The 17,773-nt window shown below is 40.2% G+C and overlaps 1 protein-coding gene across 1 annotated transcript; it reads right to left on the reverse strand.

Annotated features, from left to right (window-relative positions):
- Window positions 1-12,611: 12,611 nt before the first annotated feature.
- Window positions 12,612-15,860, reverse strand: STRIT1 (small transmembrane regulator of ion transport 1). Its single transcript, XM_059685963.1, has 3 exons — window positions 15,737-15,860; window positions 12,842-12,937; window positions 12,612-12,742 (listed from the first exon to the last, which is right to left on the reverse strand). The coding sequence occupies exons 1-2, from the start codon at window positions 15,747-15,749 to the stop codon at window positions 12,846-12,848; spliced, it is 105 nt and encodes a 34-aa protein (XP_059541946.1). The 5' UTR covers window positions 15,750-15,860; the 3' UTR covers window positions 12,612-12,742; window positions 12,842-12,845.
- Window positions 15,861-17,773: the final 1,913 nt, after the last annotated feature.

Genomic DNA, 17,773 nt, shown 5'->3' on the forward strand with positions numbered 1-17,773 from the left:
GGCCGATCAGGAGGTTGGGGTGCTGCCACTGTCACACTCAGGGCAGGGCCAATAGGGAGGTTATGGCTCTACCCCATCACACACAGAGCAGGGCCCGTGGAGGGGGGGGGGTTGGGGCGCCCTCTATCACCCACAGAGCAGGGCTGATCAGGGGGTTGGGGCACCACCACTCTCACACTCAGGGCAGGGCCAATGGGGAGGTTATGGCTCTACCCCATCACACACAGAGCAGGGCCCGTGGGGGGCGGGGGGGTGGTTGGGGTGCCGCACTCTGTCACACACAGAGTCGCAGGGCTATCAGGGGGTTGGGGAGCTCCCCCCTATCAGGCACAGAGCAGGGCTGATCAGGGGGTTGGGGCACCTTCCCCTGTCACAAACAGAGCAGGACGGATAGGGAGGTTGTGGCCCCGCCCCCCTGTCACACACAGAGCCACAGGGCGATCAGGGGGTTTGGGCGCTGCCCCCTGTCACGCTGATCCTGGTGCTGGGAGGCATATTACTCTTTTACTATATAGGATAGAGGCCTGGTGCATGGGTGGGGGCCGGTTGGTTTGCCCTGAAGGGTGTCCTGGATCAGGGTGGGGGTCCTCACTGGGGTGCCTGGCCAGCCTGGGTGAGGGAATGATGGCTGTTTGCAGCTGGTCACACACCCTTCAGGATGGGGGTCCCCACTGGGGTGCCTGCCCAGTCTGGGTGAGAGGCTGAGGGCTGTTTTCAGGCTGGGGGTGACTGAAGCTCCCAACTGCTCCTTTTTTTCTTTTTTTCTTTTTTTTTTTTATTCTGGGCCAGCTTTAGCTCTGGCTCCAGCTCTGAGGCCTCTGCTGCTGAAAGCAGGTATCTGGTTTGTTTGGGTTCTATAATCGAAACACTGTTTCAACTCCAGCTCTGAGATCCCGGCTACCTGAAAGCTGGTTTCTGGGGTTTTGTTTAGCTTCTATATTGTAACTATGTTTCAAAATGCAAGCTCAGAGGCCAGCACGGCAGGCGGGGAACGTTGGTTTCCTCTGTCACTGAAGCAAGCAAGCCTCATGTTAGCTTCAAGCTGCCGGGCTGCCAGCAGCCATCTTGGCTGGCAGTTAATTTGCATATCTCGCTGATTAGCCAATGGGAAGGGTAGCGGTTGTACGCTAATTACCATGTTTCTCTTTTATTAGATAGGATGTTTGAAAATCCCAGGATATTGACAATTTAACCACAGCCTAAGCACATGAGTTTTAAAACATATAGATGACCTTATTTTAAGGAAAACAAAAAAGACAGCCTATATCTAAAGTTTATTTCATTTAATAGTATAGTTTCCAGAGCCCAATAAAACAAATATATTGATTAGTTTAAAAATGTCTACTTTTCAAGTTTTGAGGTGAAGGGGAGGGGAAAATATAAGCTAACCAGAAAGCCAAATCTTCTCTGGGAAGGGGAGAAAAAACCTGGACATGTCATTTCCTTTTCTAAACCTTCATCAGATGAAAGGAAATCAGTAACACTTGCTTTACTTATAACTCTTTATCCAAAAACCCTAGAGTCCTGTATAGTGGTGATCTTAGATCTAAAAAGTGTATCTTATGCTGGTTTCTGTGCCTCTCCATGCTTTGATTTCTTTTCAAGTGGCAGCTGTCTTGGATTTGCTTGTGCATATATTTCTTAACCTAATGCTAAATGAAATCAGATGAGGGAATAAAGGCAAGTCATCGCAGAAAGATCTCAAAGCCTGCATAAGTCTTTCAACCTTGTTAGAAACCCCATTTTGATTTTCTAATGTCTAACTCAAAGAATTTTACTGAACTATATATTTTTATTTTCATATACATATGTATATATATGCAATTCCAATAGCAATCAGAATTAAAGTCACTATTTATGAATCCTTTTCTTGAGAATAGACTTTAAATAGATTTTTAAAGTCTTATTGACTACAGTGTAAATTAAAGGTTGTAGACAGACATGTTCTGTTTTAGCAGACAATATTCTTTTAATATGAATTTTAGTGGATTTGAGCAGGAAGGAGAGAATTCTCCATTGTTCATGTCATTGTTACTATCCTCTATATTCTTCATTGGTTTTGATCTCTCACCTATGCTACCTTGCTATCCCCAAAAGCATGTGAGTTTGAGACCTGGATTATCAATGAATGTACCAACATACAGTTCCCCACAAGTAAATTAGAGCCAGACTCAGAAAGAGAAAAAAACTGTTCTGTAATCTTTACTTTAAAATGAAATTCACGGGTTTTAAGAAACAGACTGTGTCAGGTTGTTTATTGATATATGCCCGAGCTGCAAATATATTTTAGGGGAAAGTTGGAGAGATGGCTCAGAGACAGTGGCTCTCAGATGTGAGCACATGTGCATCAGAATCACCCAGAGGACTTGGTAAAACACAGATTGCTTGATTGAATAGCCCTGGAGTCCAAGTATTCACATTTCTAACGGGTGTCCAGGGGATGCTGATGTAACTTGTCTAGGGCCCAAATTTTGAGAACTACTGGAGTAAGAAATACCCAGAGACTTGAAATAGTTGTAAAAGAAACTGTCAATTTTATTTTTTATACCCCCTCTCACCCCCCCCCCCACACACACACACACAGACTTTATTTTCTTTACCAAATGATTAAAATTCCTGTAGACAGAACTTCATGGAGCAATAATGATAATGAATTACTGTGAAGGAATAAATAATATTTGGAGGGATGTAGAAAGATGGGTTAGAAAGGTGGTTTGGGGTTGTAGGCTTTGTAAATACAGAGTACACTGATTTTAGAGAAGCCAATTTCTAACTAGACAACACCAAAGGATGATGTGGGTTTTAGACACTTACTTGCAAAGACGATTCATACTACGGAGGCCTTTGGTCTGGTTGTAATAAAAAATATTTATCAATTTTCTAAGAAAATAAAAAACCTTTGTTATGATCTTTTGTCAAATGATGGATGAGTTAGACATGAAAAAAAGCACTGTGCATTGCATAGTTTTTACATAAATCATGCAACATGATTGACGATCACTGAGCCTTTGTTTTCATTGTTCTGCAAGTCCTTCTCCTATAGGCAATCACCAACTCATGCACCATCTCTCCCAAGGAATTCCTACAGGTTTCCAGAACCAGATATTGAGCCAGACTTTTCCTTTACTGTTTCCTTAGACCAAGATGATTAATCAGAAGTTCATTAGTGCTTTCACTACCTGGGATATAGTCTTCTCCTAAATAAATTCCAGTTGATAACTGTTAAGCAAATTTGTTTCAGGAAATGAGTTTTAAATGCTCTCAGTAGCTAAATTTCTTACTGTGACATCAAAGAAAACTCAGGGACGGTGCTGTACATGTGACACCGAGCTCCGCCCACACTTGACCCTGAGTCTGCTTTCCTCCAGATAATGCATCACAATTCCTTGCTTTCTGCTTCAACTCCACTTCCATTGCCTGCCATGTTTACACAACACATCACTTTTTTTCTCCAGAGTCTTCCTTGTCACTATCTGCAGCTATACTTGCAAAGTTACAAAGATGAATGAGCAGTCACTGCTGCTGCCATTGCTTTCAAACCTCTGGATTTCTGGATGTGAGTTGCCACTGAAATGCCCACTGATTTTTCTCTTTTCTCTAAAGTGAATTTATGTAGATCTGGATTATTTTTAAAAAGTCTTCTAAAGGTTTACTTTTGTGAGTATTTTTGCATTATTTCTAAATCCCAGGACTGTGAGCAGTCTCTAAACTTGAAAAAATGTTAAATCATCACTTTCTAGAGTCATGTACTATACAAACCCAAGTCAGACCTTCAGAGGAAATGCCATCAGAGTTGGTAGGAACACAAATACATCATCCTCTGTCTTAGAAGATGAAGAAGTATAAGGAGGAGGAGGAGGAGAAGGAGGAGGAGGAGGAGGAGGAGAAGGACGAAGACTAATGAGCACCTCGCCCAGGCAGAGCTGTTCAGAATGCAATGGGATATAAAAATGTAAGCAATATAGATCCGGGCAACAGCATAAATGAGATCTAAATCATTTACTGTAGGAGTACCGCACTCTCTCCCTTTTCATCAGGCTTAAAAACACACACCATGAGAATGCATTTGTTGTCTCAGAAAGACTATACAACATAACACAGTAATCTCCAGGCTCAAAAGGAGACTGCCTGGGTTCAAGTTCATCTACTCATCATGTATCTATTGGACATTTTCCTGTCATGTCTAGTGAATCCTATATACAAAGACTTTTTAATCTAGGGAAATATGCAAAGGGAAAAAGGTCTCACTTAGGAAGAACAAAGAAGTGTGTGTGTGTGTGTGTGTGTGTGTGTGTGTGTGTGTGTGTGTGTTTGGAGGTCTAAGTGGTCAGAGATGGTAATATCTAAAAACAGTGCGTTCTAAAGTAATGCTCTTCAAACTATTGATTAATCCTCTGATTTTAAAATGAGTTTGGTGGGCTGAGACTAGAATTTTGTTTTAAAGAGATTAACCAATAAATTTATATGCATATATGCATAATCCATGGACAGACAATAGTATGGGGAAGGCCTGGGGAGGGGATGGGAGCTGGGTGGAGGAGATCAATTGGGGGTGGGGGGGGCGGGAATGGGACATCTATAATACTTTCAACAATAAAGATAAATTTTAAAAATAAAGAAAGAAATTACCACTGACCCCACTTATTTGTATCAAAGGACTTGGACCATGCAGACATGTTGCTCCAGTGGCAGTGGGATCCAAACAGTTCTCAGCATGTTTGGCCTCTTGAGGGGGCAAATGAGCTAGAGCCTGCTTTCAGAAACCTGAGGAACCTCCAGGGAGAACTCATCCTTGTCAAGGAAGAAGCAGGTTTCAGGAACTTGACTCAATCATTGTGAATTCAGTGTGACAGGAGATGGTTCAGTCTGTCTGGCCCTGCCCTGAGCATCCATATGGGTGCTAGAGAAAGAAAGGGAGGCTGAGCACAAAAATTGAAAAAGCGATTTAATTAAGCTCTGAGTACCTTTCATCCTAGGCAGCACCGCTTTAAAACTCCACAAAGAGCAACTTGACCACAGACCACCTCACAGGCCCAGTGAGGGTGTGACGGCAGAGACGGGGAGAAATGCAGAACCATCCACAGTGCCTGGGATCCTGCAGAGGAGAAGTGGTAACTACAAGGAGCAGACATATTTATAAGTCCATGTGGAACCTCTTGGGCTTCTGTCAGGAGGGAGACAATAGCCAGAGAAATCTGAATTACTGATCTAAAAGTGATACCATTACTACACACAGGCTACTGAGAGCAGAAAAGAAGTGTTGGTTGCATGTACCATGAGAGAGAATCTATATATAGAAAAGTCTAAGCGACTGGCTGACTGGACGACTGGCCAGTCGGTCAGTTGCTATGACACACACTGACCACCAGGGGGTAGATGCTCAACGCAGGAGCGGAAACCATAGGCATGGAAACATGGAACAGAGTCCAGCCGTGGCCGGATCTGGCCCATTTGAAATGAATAAACCTAAAAAAAAAAAAAAAAAGACCGTACCCTTTTATGTAATGATGTTTACTTTGAATTTATATTAGTTCACACAAACACTCCATCCATGCTTTTGTTCCAGCCCTCCGGTCCAGTTTAAGAACCCATTGTGGCCCTTGAGTCAAAAAGTTTGTCCACCCCTGGAACAGACTGATGAATGAATCTCAGAGGGAAGGGGAGAGGGGGAAGGGTGGGAAGAGATTAACCAAAGATCTTATACGTATACTAGAGGCCTGGTGCATGGGTCCCTTGGCCTGGCCTGCGCCCTCTCACAATCCGGGACCCCTCAGGGAATGTTGGACTGCCGGTTTCGGCCCAATCCCCGCAGGCCAGGCTGAGGGACCCCACGGTTTCACAAATCCGTGCACCAGGCCTCTAGTATTAAATAAAAAGAGAAGAGAGAAAGCAAAAGGAAAAACAAAATTGGATGAATCTGACCACACACTTGAAGAGTCAGCAGCACTTTGACTCCAAAGCAATCTAGCCATCCATTGTCAGGCTGGAGGGCAAGCTTCTGCCTTCAGCAATATAAATGAGCAATATGCCCAATGTCTGCAGCATCCTGAGGAAATTACCATGCTTATTAGACTAAGGGATTGCTTTTCCCAAATTAAAATGCATCCTGTCCTGAGTGTACCTTCACATGATAGTGATGAGAGAAATATATAAGGCACCAGTTTAGTGATTTTGAGCATATCTATATGCAAACCACTAAAAAGCCTATTTCCTCTTCACCCATGGGCCAATTTTACAGAGCAGGTGACCTATAACAACTCAAAAACGGCTTCCCCATGATCCTGTTTCATTCAGCACCAACATTCCAATCAGTATCCTATTTCCTTTAATATTCATAGGCATAGGCTTCAAAACAGACCTTTGTCAGCAATATAATTTGAGTCATTTGGAATTGTAAATGTATAAGGGCCTGTATGCCCAGCCCAAGAAAATGACTGAAAGTGGACTTAAATCTAGGATAATGACCAAAGTCTGAAACCCTGGAATATTCCTGACCTACCAAAACAGCCTCAGCTCTGTGCCCACTCATGATTGGTTCGGGTAATTTATAAGAAATTTCAAACTCATCTCCCTTTTGCAAGCCAAGAAGTCACTTTAGAAAGAGAGTGGAATGAAAGTGAAACATTCAAGCATCTCATTCTCTAAGAAATTACCAGCTCACAATATTATTCTTCTGCTTGTAGTATTCTTTGCTTTCCTCTAAAGAAATCTTAAGCTCATGTATATTTATGTTTTAAGTGAAACTTATCTGCTTGTCCAAAAAAGAAAGGAAAAGGGGGGTGGGGAGGGGTCCTGAGAAATAGCAATAAGCAAAAATGAGTGTTTTGAGTACTTAGAAATAGGAAATAATTTTCTCAAAAAATAAAAGAGGATGCAAAAGTCATGTTATTATAAGATCTATGGCTGGATCTCACTTGAAAACATTACTTCTGTTTGTGCTCAGGGATGTCTTCTCTAGGATCCTCTCCTCGAAGGAATTGCTTTTCTCAGCTCCCCCAGGCTTGGTACTTCATGAGGAGTTGCCTTAGTTCTTTCAAATTTCATTGGATTTTATCTCTTTTCCAAGGCACAGAGAATAGTATAAAGCTTTCTTCAAGAGGTTTTTGTATTTCATGCCCTAATACAAAGTACAAAGAAAATAATATTTCTCAGTTCTGACATAAGTATATGTCTTGGGTGGGGGAGGGGTGGGTGTTATGATGACGTGCTGAGCATTACATGATGAAAAAAAATTTAGAAAGCACTTAGCCCATAATCTACTCAAATAATTATATCTGTACTCTGAGAGAATGTCAGCTGAAGATTTTGTAAATTTAAAAACAAATTAAGATTCTATGTCTCAGAAAATTTGTGTGCAATTACCTGCCTGAACCTACTGTTCACTTCTTTGAGAATTCCAGTCCAGCTTGAATTGCTCCAGTGATACCTTTAAAGTTCAAAGTTAGAACATCAACATTGCGTCTTCAAGAATATGATAAGGGGACCAAAAAAGAAAAAATAGAACATAGGAAGGGTAAATAATTAATCACCTATTTGATATATATTTCTTGTTGCCTATTTTGGACTATATTCTACGAGTCAAAAAAATGAGAAATGGATTCACCCATAAGTAGCTTCAAACTTAATGGGGAAACTAAAACTCTACATAGATTAAAATTAGTGGCCAAATATTATTATGAATCATTATACCTTGTATAATTAAAAATAAACTGTATTCCTATATAATAAAAGAGAAACATGTAAATTGACCATCCCTCCACTACACTCACCAGCCAATCAGGAGTGAGTATGCAAATTAACTTGACAAAGTAGGCAAGTTAATTTGCATACATAGGCGCTGAGCGGCCTGGGTCCCAGGAACATCCTCAGGACCCAGGCTGCTCCTAGCCTGTAGGCCCGCGCATAGGCCCTGAGCGGCCAGGGTCCCAGAATGTCCATGGCCACTCGGGGCCTATGGGTGCAGGCACCAAATGGATGTTCTCACCCTGTGGCCACTTGTGCGTGTGTCAGCGCCAAGCAGTGGCCTGGGTCCACGCCCCCCAGCCTGGTGCCCACAATGCACAGGGTTGGCTCCTGGCCTCGGGGGCATGCCCCCTGGTGGTAGGGGCATGCCCCTAGCCCAGTGGACACAACACAGGGCATCCTCTGTGCATGAGCTGCAGAGGAAACATCTTTTCTTTTCTTTTTTAAAAAAAATATATTTTATTGATTTTTTTACAGAGAAGAGGAGAGAGGGATAGACAGTCAGAAACATCGATGAGAGAGAAACATCTATCATCTGCCTCCTGCACACTCCCCACTGAGGATGTGCCCCCAACCAAGGTACATGCCCTTAACAGGAATCAAACCTGGGACCCTTCAGTCTGCATGCCAATGCTCTATCCACTGAGCCAAACCAGTTCGAGCTTAAACACCTTTTCTGACTGCTCATTGGCTAAGCTCCCTGTACACTGCCACTTGCAGTGTTCTTGGTAACTTGGGTTATAAGAACCCAAGAAGGTGATCTAAGGTTTTTCCACCACACTCCTGGAGGAAAAAGCAAAGGTTCGCTGCTAGAGGGGCTAAGAAATGTCATATCCTGCCCTAGCCAGTTTGGCTCAGTGGATAGAGCTGAACCGCAGGGTCCGGGTTCGATTATGGTCAAGGGTGTGTACCTAGGTTGCAGGCTCCTCCCTGGCCGTGGCCCAGGTCAGGGCTCATGCAGGAGGCAACCAATCAAAGTATCCCTCTCACATTGATGTTTCTCTCTATCTCTCCCTCTCTCTTCCACACTCTCTAAAACAATTGGAAACATATCCTCAGATGAGGATTAATTAATAAATAAATAAATAAATAAATAAATAAATAAATAAATGTCATATCCTATGAAAGACACATCTTGAAAATGCCTAAAGAAAGTTGTCATTTTTTCATGGTGAAGGGACTGGAGTCCGTGTTGATGAAAACACCTTGGCAGCTGCAATGGCTGGCAGTGACGGCAGCAGCGGGGTGATGGGGCTGGCGCCTTCCCCTGATCAGCCTGGTTGCCTCCTGCAGAGGGAGGACATCCCTCTGTTAGGACATCCCCTGAGGGCTCCCAGTCTGTGAGAGGGGGCAGGCTGGGCTGAGGGACCCCCCCACACACACCCCAGTGCACAAATTTTGTGCACCGGGCCCCTAGTATTATATAACAAACATAATAAAGTGCTAATTCTTGTTACAGCAATAAATAGAAAAGTGGTTGGGACCCACCAATATAAGCTGTCATAGGTCAGTGTCTATATGTATCAGGGAGTAATACACACACACACACACACACACACACACACACACACACATTATAATTATGTTTTCTAAACTTTTGTGATAATAAGAATCCCCCAGAGGACTGATTTTTTTAATAGGCGCCCTCCAGACCTATTGAAAATGAACTCTCCAGAGAAAGAGCTTGAGGATCTGTATTTACAACAACTGACTCAGGTGATTCAGATCAGGTAGATTTAGAAAACATTACAGTCCTCACCACAATCCCATGAAAATATTATTACTTGTCTTTTATAATTGAGAAAATTAAGGTTACAGAGATTAATTAACAACTCATAGGGCTCCCAAGTCAGGATAAAGCAATCTGACTTCCCCAACTTTTATTCCTTTCCCTGCACAAAGCTTCCTTTGTTCTCTGAGAAAATGATCAGGTTGGCTGTGGAAACATGGAATTAAAATACTTATTATAGAAAATTCATTCCTATTGCTGCTTAAAAACAACGTTACTGTCTGTTTTGCAGTTCTGGCAAAGAGAATATTGAGTCCTTGAAATAAGAAAGTCTTTGTCAGAGGTAGAATGTAAAGATTTATGGGGAACACTGAGGCATTTTTTGTTCCAGGGAAACGTTGAGCATACATTTGAACCAGCAATGAGGGATCCTGTAGCTTCAAAGAGCTACAGAAAAGGACCAGTGCATGTGGAGAAAAATACTCCAGACTAAAGAAAGGAAGTTGTTCTGACAAACATAAGACGTTGGTTGCCACATTCTCGCTTTCTAACTCTTCCTGTATTACTTGTAATTCACAACTCAGAGCTATAGGGAGAAAAAACAAACTTCTTAAAAAAATTTTTAAAGCCTGGCCGGTGTGTTTCAGTAGTTGAAAGTCGACCTATGAACCAAGAAGTCACTGGTTCGAGTCCCAGTTAGGGCATGTGCCCGGGTTTCAGGCTGGATCCCCAGTAGGGGGCGTGCAGGAGGCAGCCAATCAATGATTCTCATCATTGATGTTTCTATTTCTCTCTCCCTCTCCCTTCCTCTCTGAAATCAACAAAAACATATATTAAAAAATATGTACAAGAGTAGAGGAAAGAGTATAATAAATTCTTATGGAGTTATCTCTTAATTTAAACAAATATCAGCACTTTGCCTGTCTTATTTCCCATCTCATTTATTTTTTTTGTTTGTTTGTTTTCTATGGGAATACTTTAAAGCAATTCCTAGACATCATATAATTTCATCAGTAAATATTTCTGTATGTATCTCTAACAGATAAGAGCCTTTTCTTTTCCATTGCCAATTGCAAACGTTACAATGCACAAAATTAATAATAATTTCCTAACATCTCTATTACAGAAATACAACAGCGGTTTCTGTAGTTGGTCCATACATCACATTTATTTGCTGTGCAGTGCTCAGCACAGCCAGGGGTGAACCTGAGGGGGCTGGTGAAGGATTAAAGAAGACAGACAAGAGAATAAAGCTGGTGCTAGGTGGGACACTGCTCTCGGATGGAGAGACAGTGCCACAGCCTGTAAGCAGAGTCTTTATTTTGTAGCCAGATTCCATGAGGCAAAGTAAGGGCGTGGTCAAGATGTTTAGAATGTTCTCGAGGGTTTCGAATCTACTCAATTACATGCAACTAAACTCTATCAAGCTTTGTTTTGGCAGCACTTGCTGCACCTCCCACAGCCTATATCACTTAGCCACCTGGGACCACAGGTTCGGACCATAGGTCAAGCTTACAACTATAGCCTTTGGTTATAATTGTGCTGGAGGGCTTTGCCCTTCAAGCTGGGACTTACACGTGGCTTTGCCACGAGAGGACCGTGCCCTCTCATTAGTCTGAGGCTTGAACCTGTCCAAACACTGTAGCAGCTCTCAACAATTTGCTCTCCTTTTAAATCTTTTATTCTATAACTAGAGACCCGGTACATGAAATTCATGCACTGGAGGAGGGGGCGGGGTGTCCCTCAGCCCAGCCTGCACCCTCTCCAATCTGGGACCCCTCGGGGGACGTCCGAGTACCAGTTTAGGCCTGATCCCCATGGGAAATTCTGGGTCCCTCCAGTGGACACTGGTATTTAGAGACCACAATAAAGGTGTGAGGGAGCTCATCCCTTTTAGGCTTTTTCAGAGGGTGGAGCTAAATAAGATTACCCGGTATTTGCTTGACTTCTTGTTGCTGATGACATAAATTTGAAACTAACAATGCCAATATTAGTACTAACAAAAAGACTTTTGAGTGTGGTAAAGATTCCTAGCCCAAGAAAGATGTACAGTCAGAAATACTGGGTTTTAAAGTCACTTGAAAGAATTTTTTCTCTTTGTAGTTGTGCCACCAACTTGATATGCTATTATGTGTATTTGTTTCAGTTTGATTTAAATTGGGGGGATGACCTTTTTTCTTTTTCTGTCTTTTTCTTTTCAGTTTATAAGATTTGAATAATAAAAGCTACAAAATAAGGTACAGTCAGAAATAGCCTACAATGTGGTGCCTCTGTTTTAATATTTTAATATAAGTATGTGTGCATATTGGGATAGCCTCCTCTTTTCTGACACAAAAGGCAGCACACATTGTTCTGTACCTGGTTTGTTTTTTTTTGTCACTTAACATGTTGACCTGGAGATGACATCACATCAGTTGATAGAGACTTTCTTTATTCCTTTTCACAGCTGCGTTAAGTACTATATTTTGTAAATAGAGCACAGTTTTCTCAGTCAGTCCCCTATTAATGGACATCTGGCTTATTTCCAGATTGTTGCTATAACAAATTATGCCATAGTGAATAGAATTCTATACATGCTGTTTTGTATTTTTACCAGCATATCTATGGAAATTGCAATATTCTTAGAAGAGGAATAGCTTGGTCAAAAGGTAAATACATATGTAATTTTAGTAGATACTGATACCAAACAACCCTTAAAATGTTGTACTATTTTTGAATTCCTAAAGACAATATATGAGATTGCTTCTTTCTGCACAGCCTGACCAACACATATATTGTCTTTATTTTCCCCCACCTGATTGGTGAGCAATGGCTCTTCAGTGCAGTTTTAATTACAGTTCTTTTATTATGAGCAAAAGGTTAAGGACCAAGTTTACATCTACATTCTGTTTTCTGTAAACTATTCCTTCTTGTTTCTAGCTCATTTTTTTCTATTTTTTTTTTGGGGGGGGTGCAAAAATATTTTAATTGTAGTTTAAGCTACCAAACGTTTTACTATTGCTTATGCATTTAGTCATAAGTAAGAATGTTTTTCCTACTCCCAGGTTATAGAAAACTTCATCCATACTTTCTTACAGTTCTTATTTATACCCAAGATTTTAAACACGTTTTCAAAGAGACATTTATGTACACCAAAGTGTCAGTTTACAAATCCAAGTTTATGAAGTAGTGTCAAACATTGCAGTTGTCTACATGAGACATATTTAATAATCTGTCATGTTCACACTTATCTTCATTCTTCTAAATGGTGTCAGTCTGAAGTCGTCTTGCCTGCATGGTAAAATGTTTTGTTAGTAAAGCAGAAAAGAGTATTTCCAGACTAATGTATGCCCTTTATGAATGAACATATTCAATCATTGAAAACTTTACCTTTCTAAAAGAAGGTAATGTAAACCATTACGATGCAGCCCACAATCCAGGCAATCAAGAGAAGAATAGGGACCAGAATGCGTGATGACGTAGATTCTGTTTAAAAATAAACAAAACAGAACAGATTTGGTAGGTCATTTGGGCATTTTATCTCCTGAAACAAGAGAATAAGAGGGATCTGGTAATAACAAGGGAATAAATACACTCTCTAGTCATACCCATACATGACTATCAGTGTTTTTTCTACAAAAGGTACATGGGACTCAGCTGGGAATTTGGAAGAGAAGGCCTGTGTTCAATCATTGGTCTTCCTTTTACAGTTATGTGACCTTGGGCCACTCTGAGCTTGAACTTCCCTATTTGTAAAATGTAGATAATGAAACATGTGATATCTATCCCCTGAAGTTGTTTCGAGGATCAAATGAATTTGAATACATGCAAAGGCTTTGTAAAGTCTATCCACTGTGCATGTTTAGTGAAGACAGCACACATTCATGTATGTGTGCAATAGCACAAAGAGCAGCTGTTTACATACAAACAATTGACAATGATTCTGACGTAATTCCTACTAAACTAAATAACAATCACAACATCGGGAAAGGTATTGAAATTGTTCTTGGCCTTGATAGCTAACTTTACTCTAAAATATCATAGGGGGAAAAGCACTATATTTTATATGATCATTCTTTTTTTAATCTTCACCCAGGATATTTTTCCATTGATTTTTATAGAGAGTGGAAGAGAGAGGGAAAGACAAAGAAACATTGATGTGAGAAAAACACATCAATTGGTTGCCTCTTGCATGAGTCCCTACAAGGGCCTGGGATGGAGAGGAGTCTGCAACCGAGTTACAAGTCCTTGATGAGAATCGAACCTGGGACCTTCAGTCCTCAGGCCAACTCTCTATCCACTGAGCCAAACCAGCTAGAGATATATGATCATTCTTGACTAGAGAAGAGAGATTCAGGACATTTAAAAAAAATGTTCAATATAGCAACCAACACTGGACCAACACACACATAAAAGACATTAGTATAATGACTCCTCCTGTGTCTGCTGTTTGTGCCCTGACCAATAAAAAGCAACTTTAAAAATATCTTTTGAAAATAATATTCACTGCATCTCAATCTTATTCTTTCAAACACACACATATCACACAATAGAGTTTAAAAACGCACAGAAAGATATCATATAAAATTAATGTTTTGGGTTAAGGACTCATATATTCTTCATTGAAAAGCACAATTAGATCGTATGCCATTGGCTAACAAAGAGGATGCATAGTCTTAGCAATTGCATTCCTTCACTTTATAATTTTCATTACTTTAAAGTGTGGAGTTTAAAAAATACTATTAAAGTACAATCATCTGGAAACTCCTAAAGACACGTCTAAAATTAAAAGATATTCTCATTAAAGCAAACTTTCGGAAGTTAAAATAAATATTAATCATTTAAATCTATGTTTCCAAAAATGTTGGAGTCTTTCTTAATTCTCAGAAAAAATTAGGTTTTCCTTGCTTCTCCACCTTCCTGTGACCTTGAACAAAGCATTAACCACTGAATGAAAAACCCTTCTCTTTATCTGCCATGTGGTATTGCTTTAAGGATAAAGTGAACATTAAGACATACCTTTTATTCTTATTTGAATGAAAGCCTTTTATGAATTAAGGTGCCATTACAGTGGAAGTACATAATAGTACTTTTTTGAGCTGTTCATATATGTGATTTAGTATTTTTCCCAATTTCAAAGAACTTAAAAGTGAATATTGATATTTTAATTGAGCATTATAACTATTTTATATAGGGTTATTTTAATATAATTCTAAAATATACATATTATAAAGCCTTAATTATTTATAATTTATTGTAAACCCATACAATTGATTGTGCCTTTTTACATTCAAACTATAACTGCATTTTTGTTCTTTTAACCCTAATATGTTAAATTTTACTAAAAATCTGTCCCATTGCTCTGAAATAGGAGTTCAGGAACTCAACATAGCACAAATCAGCACAAAACCTTTTTTAAAATATGAAGACCAACTTCAAAATCTTCTTTCTCTGTCCAGGCCTGAGCATGCCCAAGCAATTACATCTGGAAGAATTCTTAAGATCACAGTGTCCTGGGACAAGACTGTCCACGTTCAAAACATGATGCCACCACTCTCTACGTGCATGATTGCAGGCAAGTTACAAAATTTTGCTGTCTCTGCTTCCTTATCTGTAAAATTGGAATGATGATAATACTGCATATTTCATGAGACTGTCAGGACTAAAAGCAAGAATTCCTGTAGGCATTTAGAAACTATTTCTTGGACACAGCATATTCAGACCATTTTGTCATATCAGCCTTAATCATCTTTCGTAAATATAAAAAACATTTAAAAACCAGGAAAAAAAATTCAGATGCACAGCATATGAGAGATGACTAAGCCCATTATATTTATTTTAATTTTAGAGTTAGAAAACAGGCTCAGAGAAGTTGAGGGACTTCCTCAAACTTGCAGGCCATTTGTAGCAGCTCTGACACAGAATTCAAATGTCCTTAATTCTGGTCCAGCATGCCACAATACCTCAATCTAATCCCTCAAATCTAGTACCACCCTGGAGAATAAATAACTGACTTCTAACTCATCTTTCAAAACAAGTGTGAACAAATTCAGCTTTTAGATTTGTTTAATCCTTTCAGAATTGTCCACGAATATATAGACATGGTCCATACGCTGCACATTGAATGCACATTTTGTGGCCACACTAACATACATGGTTAATGCTCTTTTAGCAGATATACCACATTCATCAGAATAACCGAGTAACACCAAATACTGGGACGCAAAATAAGCCAGGGAGCCTGGGTCCTTTTTTTGCCAAGACAGCCTGACGCTGAAATCTTACCTTTTTCAGCCATTCTTCCTGTCGTTGGGTGGGCTGATCAGCGCCAGGCTTACTTGTTACTGTTTTCCAGGGTCACTTTGAACTTTAAATAGAGAGATTATCTGAAGAGGGCAGCAGCTGCCCCTCTCCTGGCTGCCAATTGTGTGCAAGCAGAGCTCCTCTGGCAACTCTTAGCCTGTTGTGATGGAGGAAACAAGGGGCTGCATGGCCTAAAGAATGAAACAGGCTGAGTTATCCTAACCCAGAGATAGGCAGATTCCTAATTCAGCCAATGCCTTCAGCCCACGTGAAGAAAATGCTCCGTGAAGGAATGCACAGAAGGAAAATGTCGTTGCAATTAGAGAAATTCTGCCCAAGAGGGAGGGTGATATATGGAAGAGAAAGGACTTTGAAGCTGGACAGACGTGACCTCAAATTCTAGCTCTGCTATGTCTGTGAGAAAGGTTGAATTGCTTAACACGGGCATCAGCTTCTTTAATTTTAAAATCAGGAGAGCAATACCTACCCATGGAAAAAAGTGTCATAAAAAATGAAATGAAAAAGCTCTGTGAAATACAGTTCTTTATTACATTATAGGATGCAGAAGATAAAACACATTAAATGCTGCCCCTTCCTATGAACCATTCTAAAAAGAGAAATTTTAATATAAAGGTACTAGAAGCAACAACAATAAAAAGATGTTGTATTGCCAAGAATTATCAGAGAGCAGTCATAAGCTTTTTATTAGCCAAAAAATAGGACATTTCATTTTTAAAAGTCCAACCAGGTTTATGTAACATGACCTACTATGCTTGAGATTCTCATTGGAATAACTTTAATTTTTAGGTTTGGATAGAAAAGTTTTGCCAAATGACCCTGTGACCAACAAATAGCACCAATACTCGCCAAAACTCCAATATGAGATTGAGAGTGTCCTCCTTTAGAAGGTAAGACTGGTGTGATCAAAGCCATCTCCACAGAGGTCCAAGAAGGACGGTTCCCTGCAAATGACCATGCCCCGTCATAGATCAAAATCCGCCAATGGGTCTCCACCTGAACTCCTTGTTAGGGCACCTAAAAAGCCTCATCTCTACTTTCCCATTTGCAGTGATGCTTCCGCCCCCGTGAGCTCCTTGCTGTTATATGAATTCAGGGTATGCTCCCACAGACATAGGTAAGAACACTTGATTTTCTACCTCAAGTCATATAGATTAGAGTATACAGCCAATAATCTGGTAATTTGATTATGTGGCATTTAAGCCAAGTTTATTACATGTCATTTAAGCCAAATTATCATCTCTCTCTCTCTCTCTTATTAAACATTTAAAAAAAAATGCCTGGCTATACCCAAGTAAGAGGAGAAATGATGTACAATCTATGCAATAAAATTCCTGGTAAAGTCGGATACTGTTTTTCAATATTAAATAATTATATATTGAACAAAGACTAATTGAGGACAAGATAGAGACAGAGAAAGAAGAAAAATGGTGATTGATCCCACTTAAATGATACTGAAGTTCTTAACTAACTGGGCTGAAATGAATATACTATCTAAGGCAAACAGGGAGAGAGAGAGAAAGAGAGAGAGAGAGAGAGAGAGAGAGAGAGAGAGAGAGAGAGAGAGAGAGAGAGGAAACAGTGAGGTACCCTCCAAAGAACAAACATACATAAATATGAGGGTAAAATAATCTGCCTAAAATAAATAAAAATAAAAATAAAAATAAAGATATAAAAAGGCCTGTGTTTCTCAGTAGTTAGAACATCAGCCCATGCACCAAAGGGTTTCCAGTTCAATTTCTGGTCAAGGACATGTACCTGAGTTGCAGGTTTACTCCCTACCCCTTGGTTGGGGCATGTGTAGGAAGTAACTAGTTGATGTGTCTCATATCGATGTTTCTCTCTCTCTCTCTCTCTCTCTCTCTCTCTCTCTCTCTCTCTCCCCCCCCCCTCCCTTACAGGTACACTTTCTCTGGAAAGCAATGGGAAAATATTTTTGGTGAGTATTAAGAAAACAAACAAACAAGAAAGATATAAAAAGGTTTCTACATTTTAAATATT

The sequence above is a fragment of the Myotis daubentonii genome, chromosome 3 (assembly GCF_963259705.1).
Source record: "Myotis daubentonii chromosome 3, mMyoDau2.1, whole genome shotgun sequence".
In the NCBI taxonomy this organism is placed as follows: Eukaryota; Metazoa; Chordata; class Mammalia; order Chiroptera; family Vespertilionidae; genus Myotis; species Myotis daubentonii.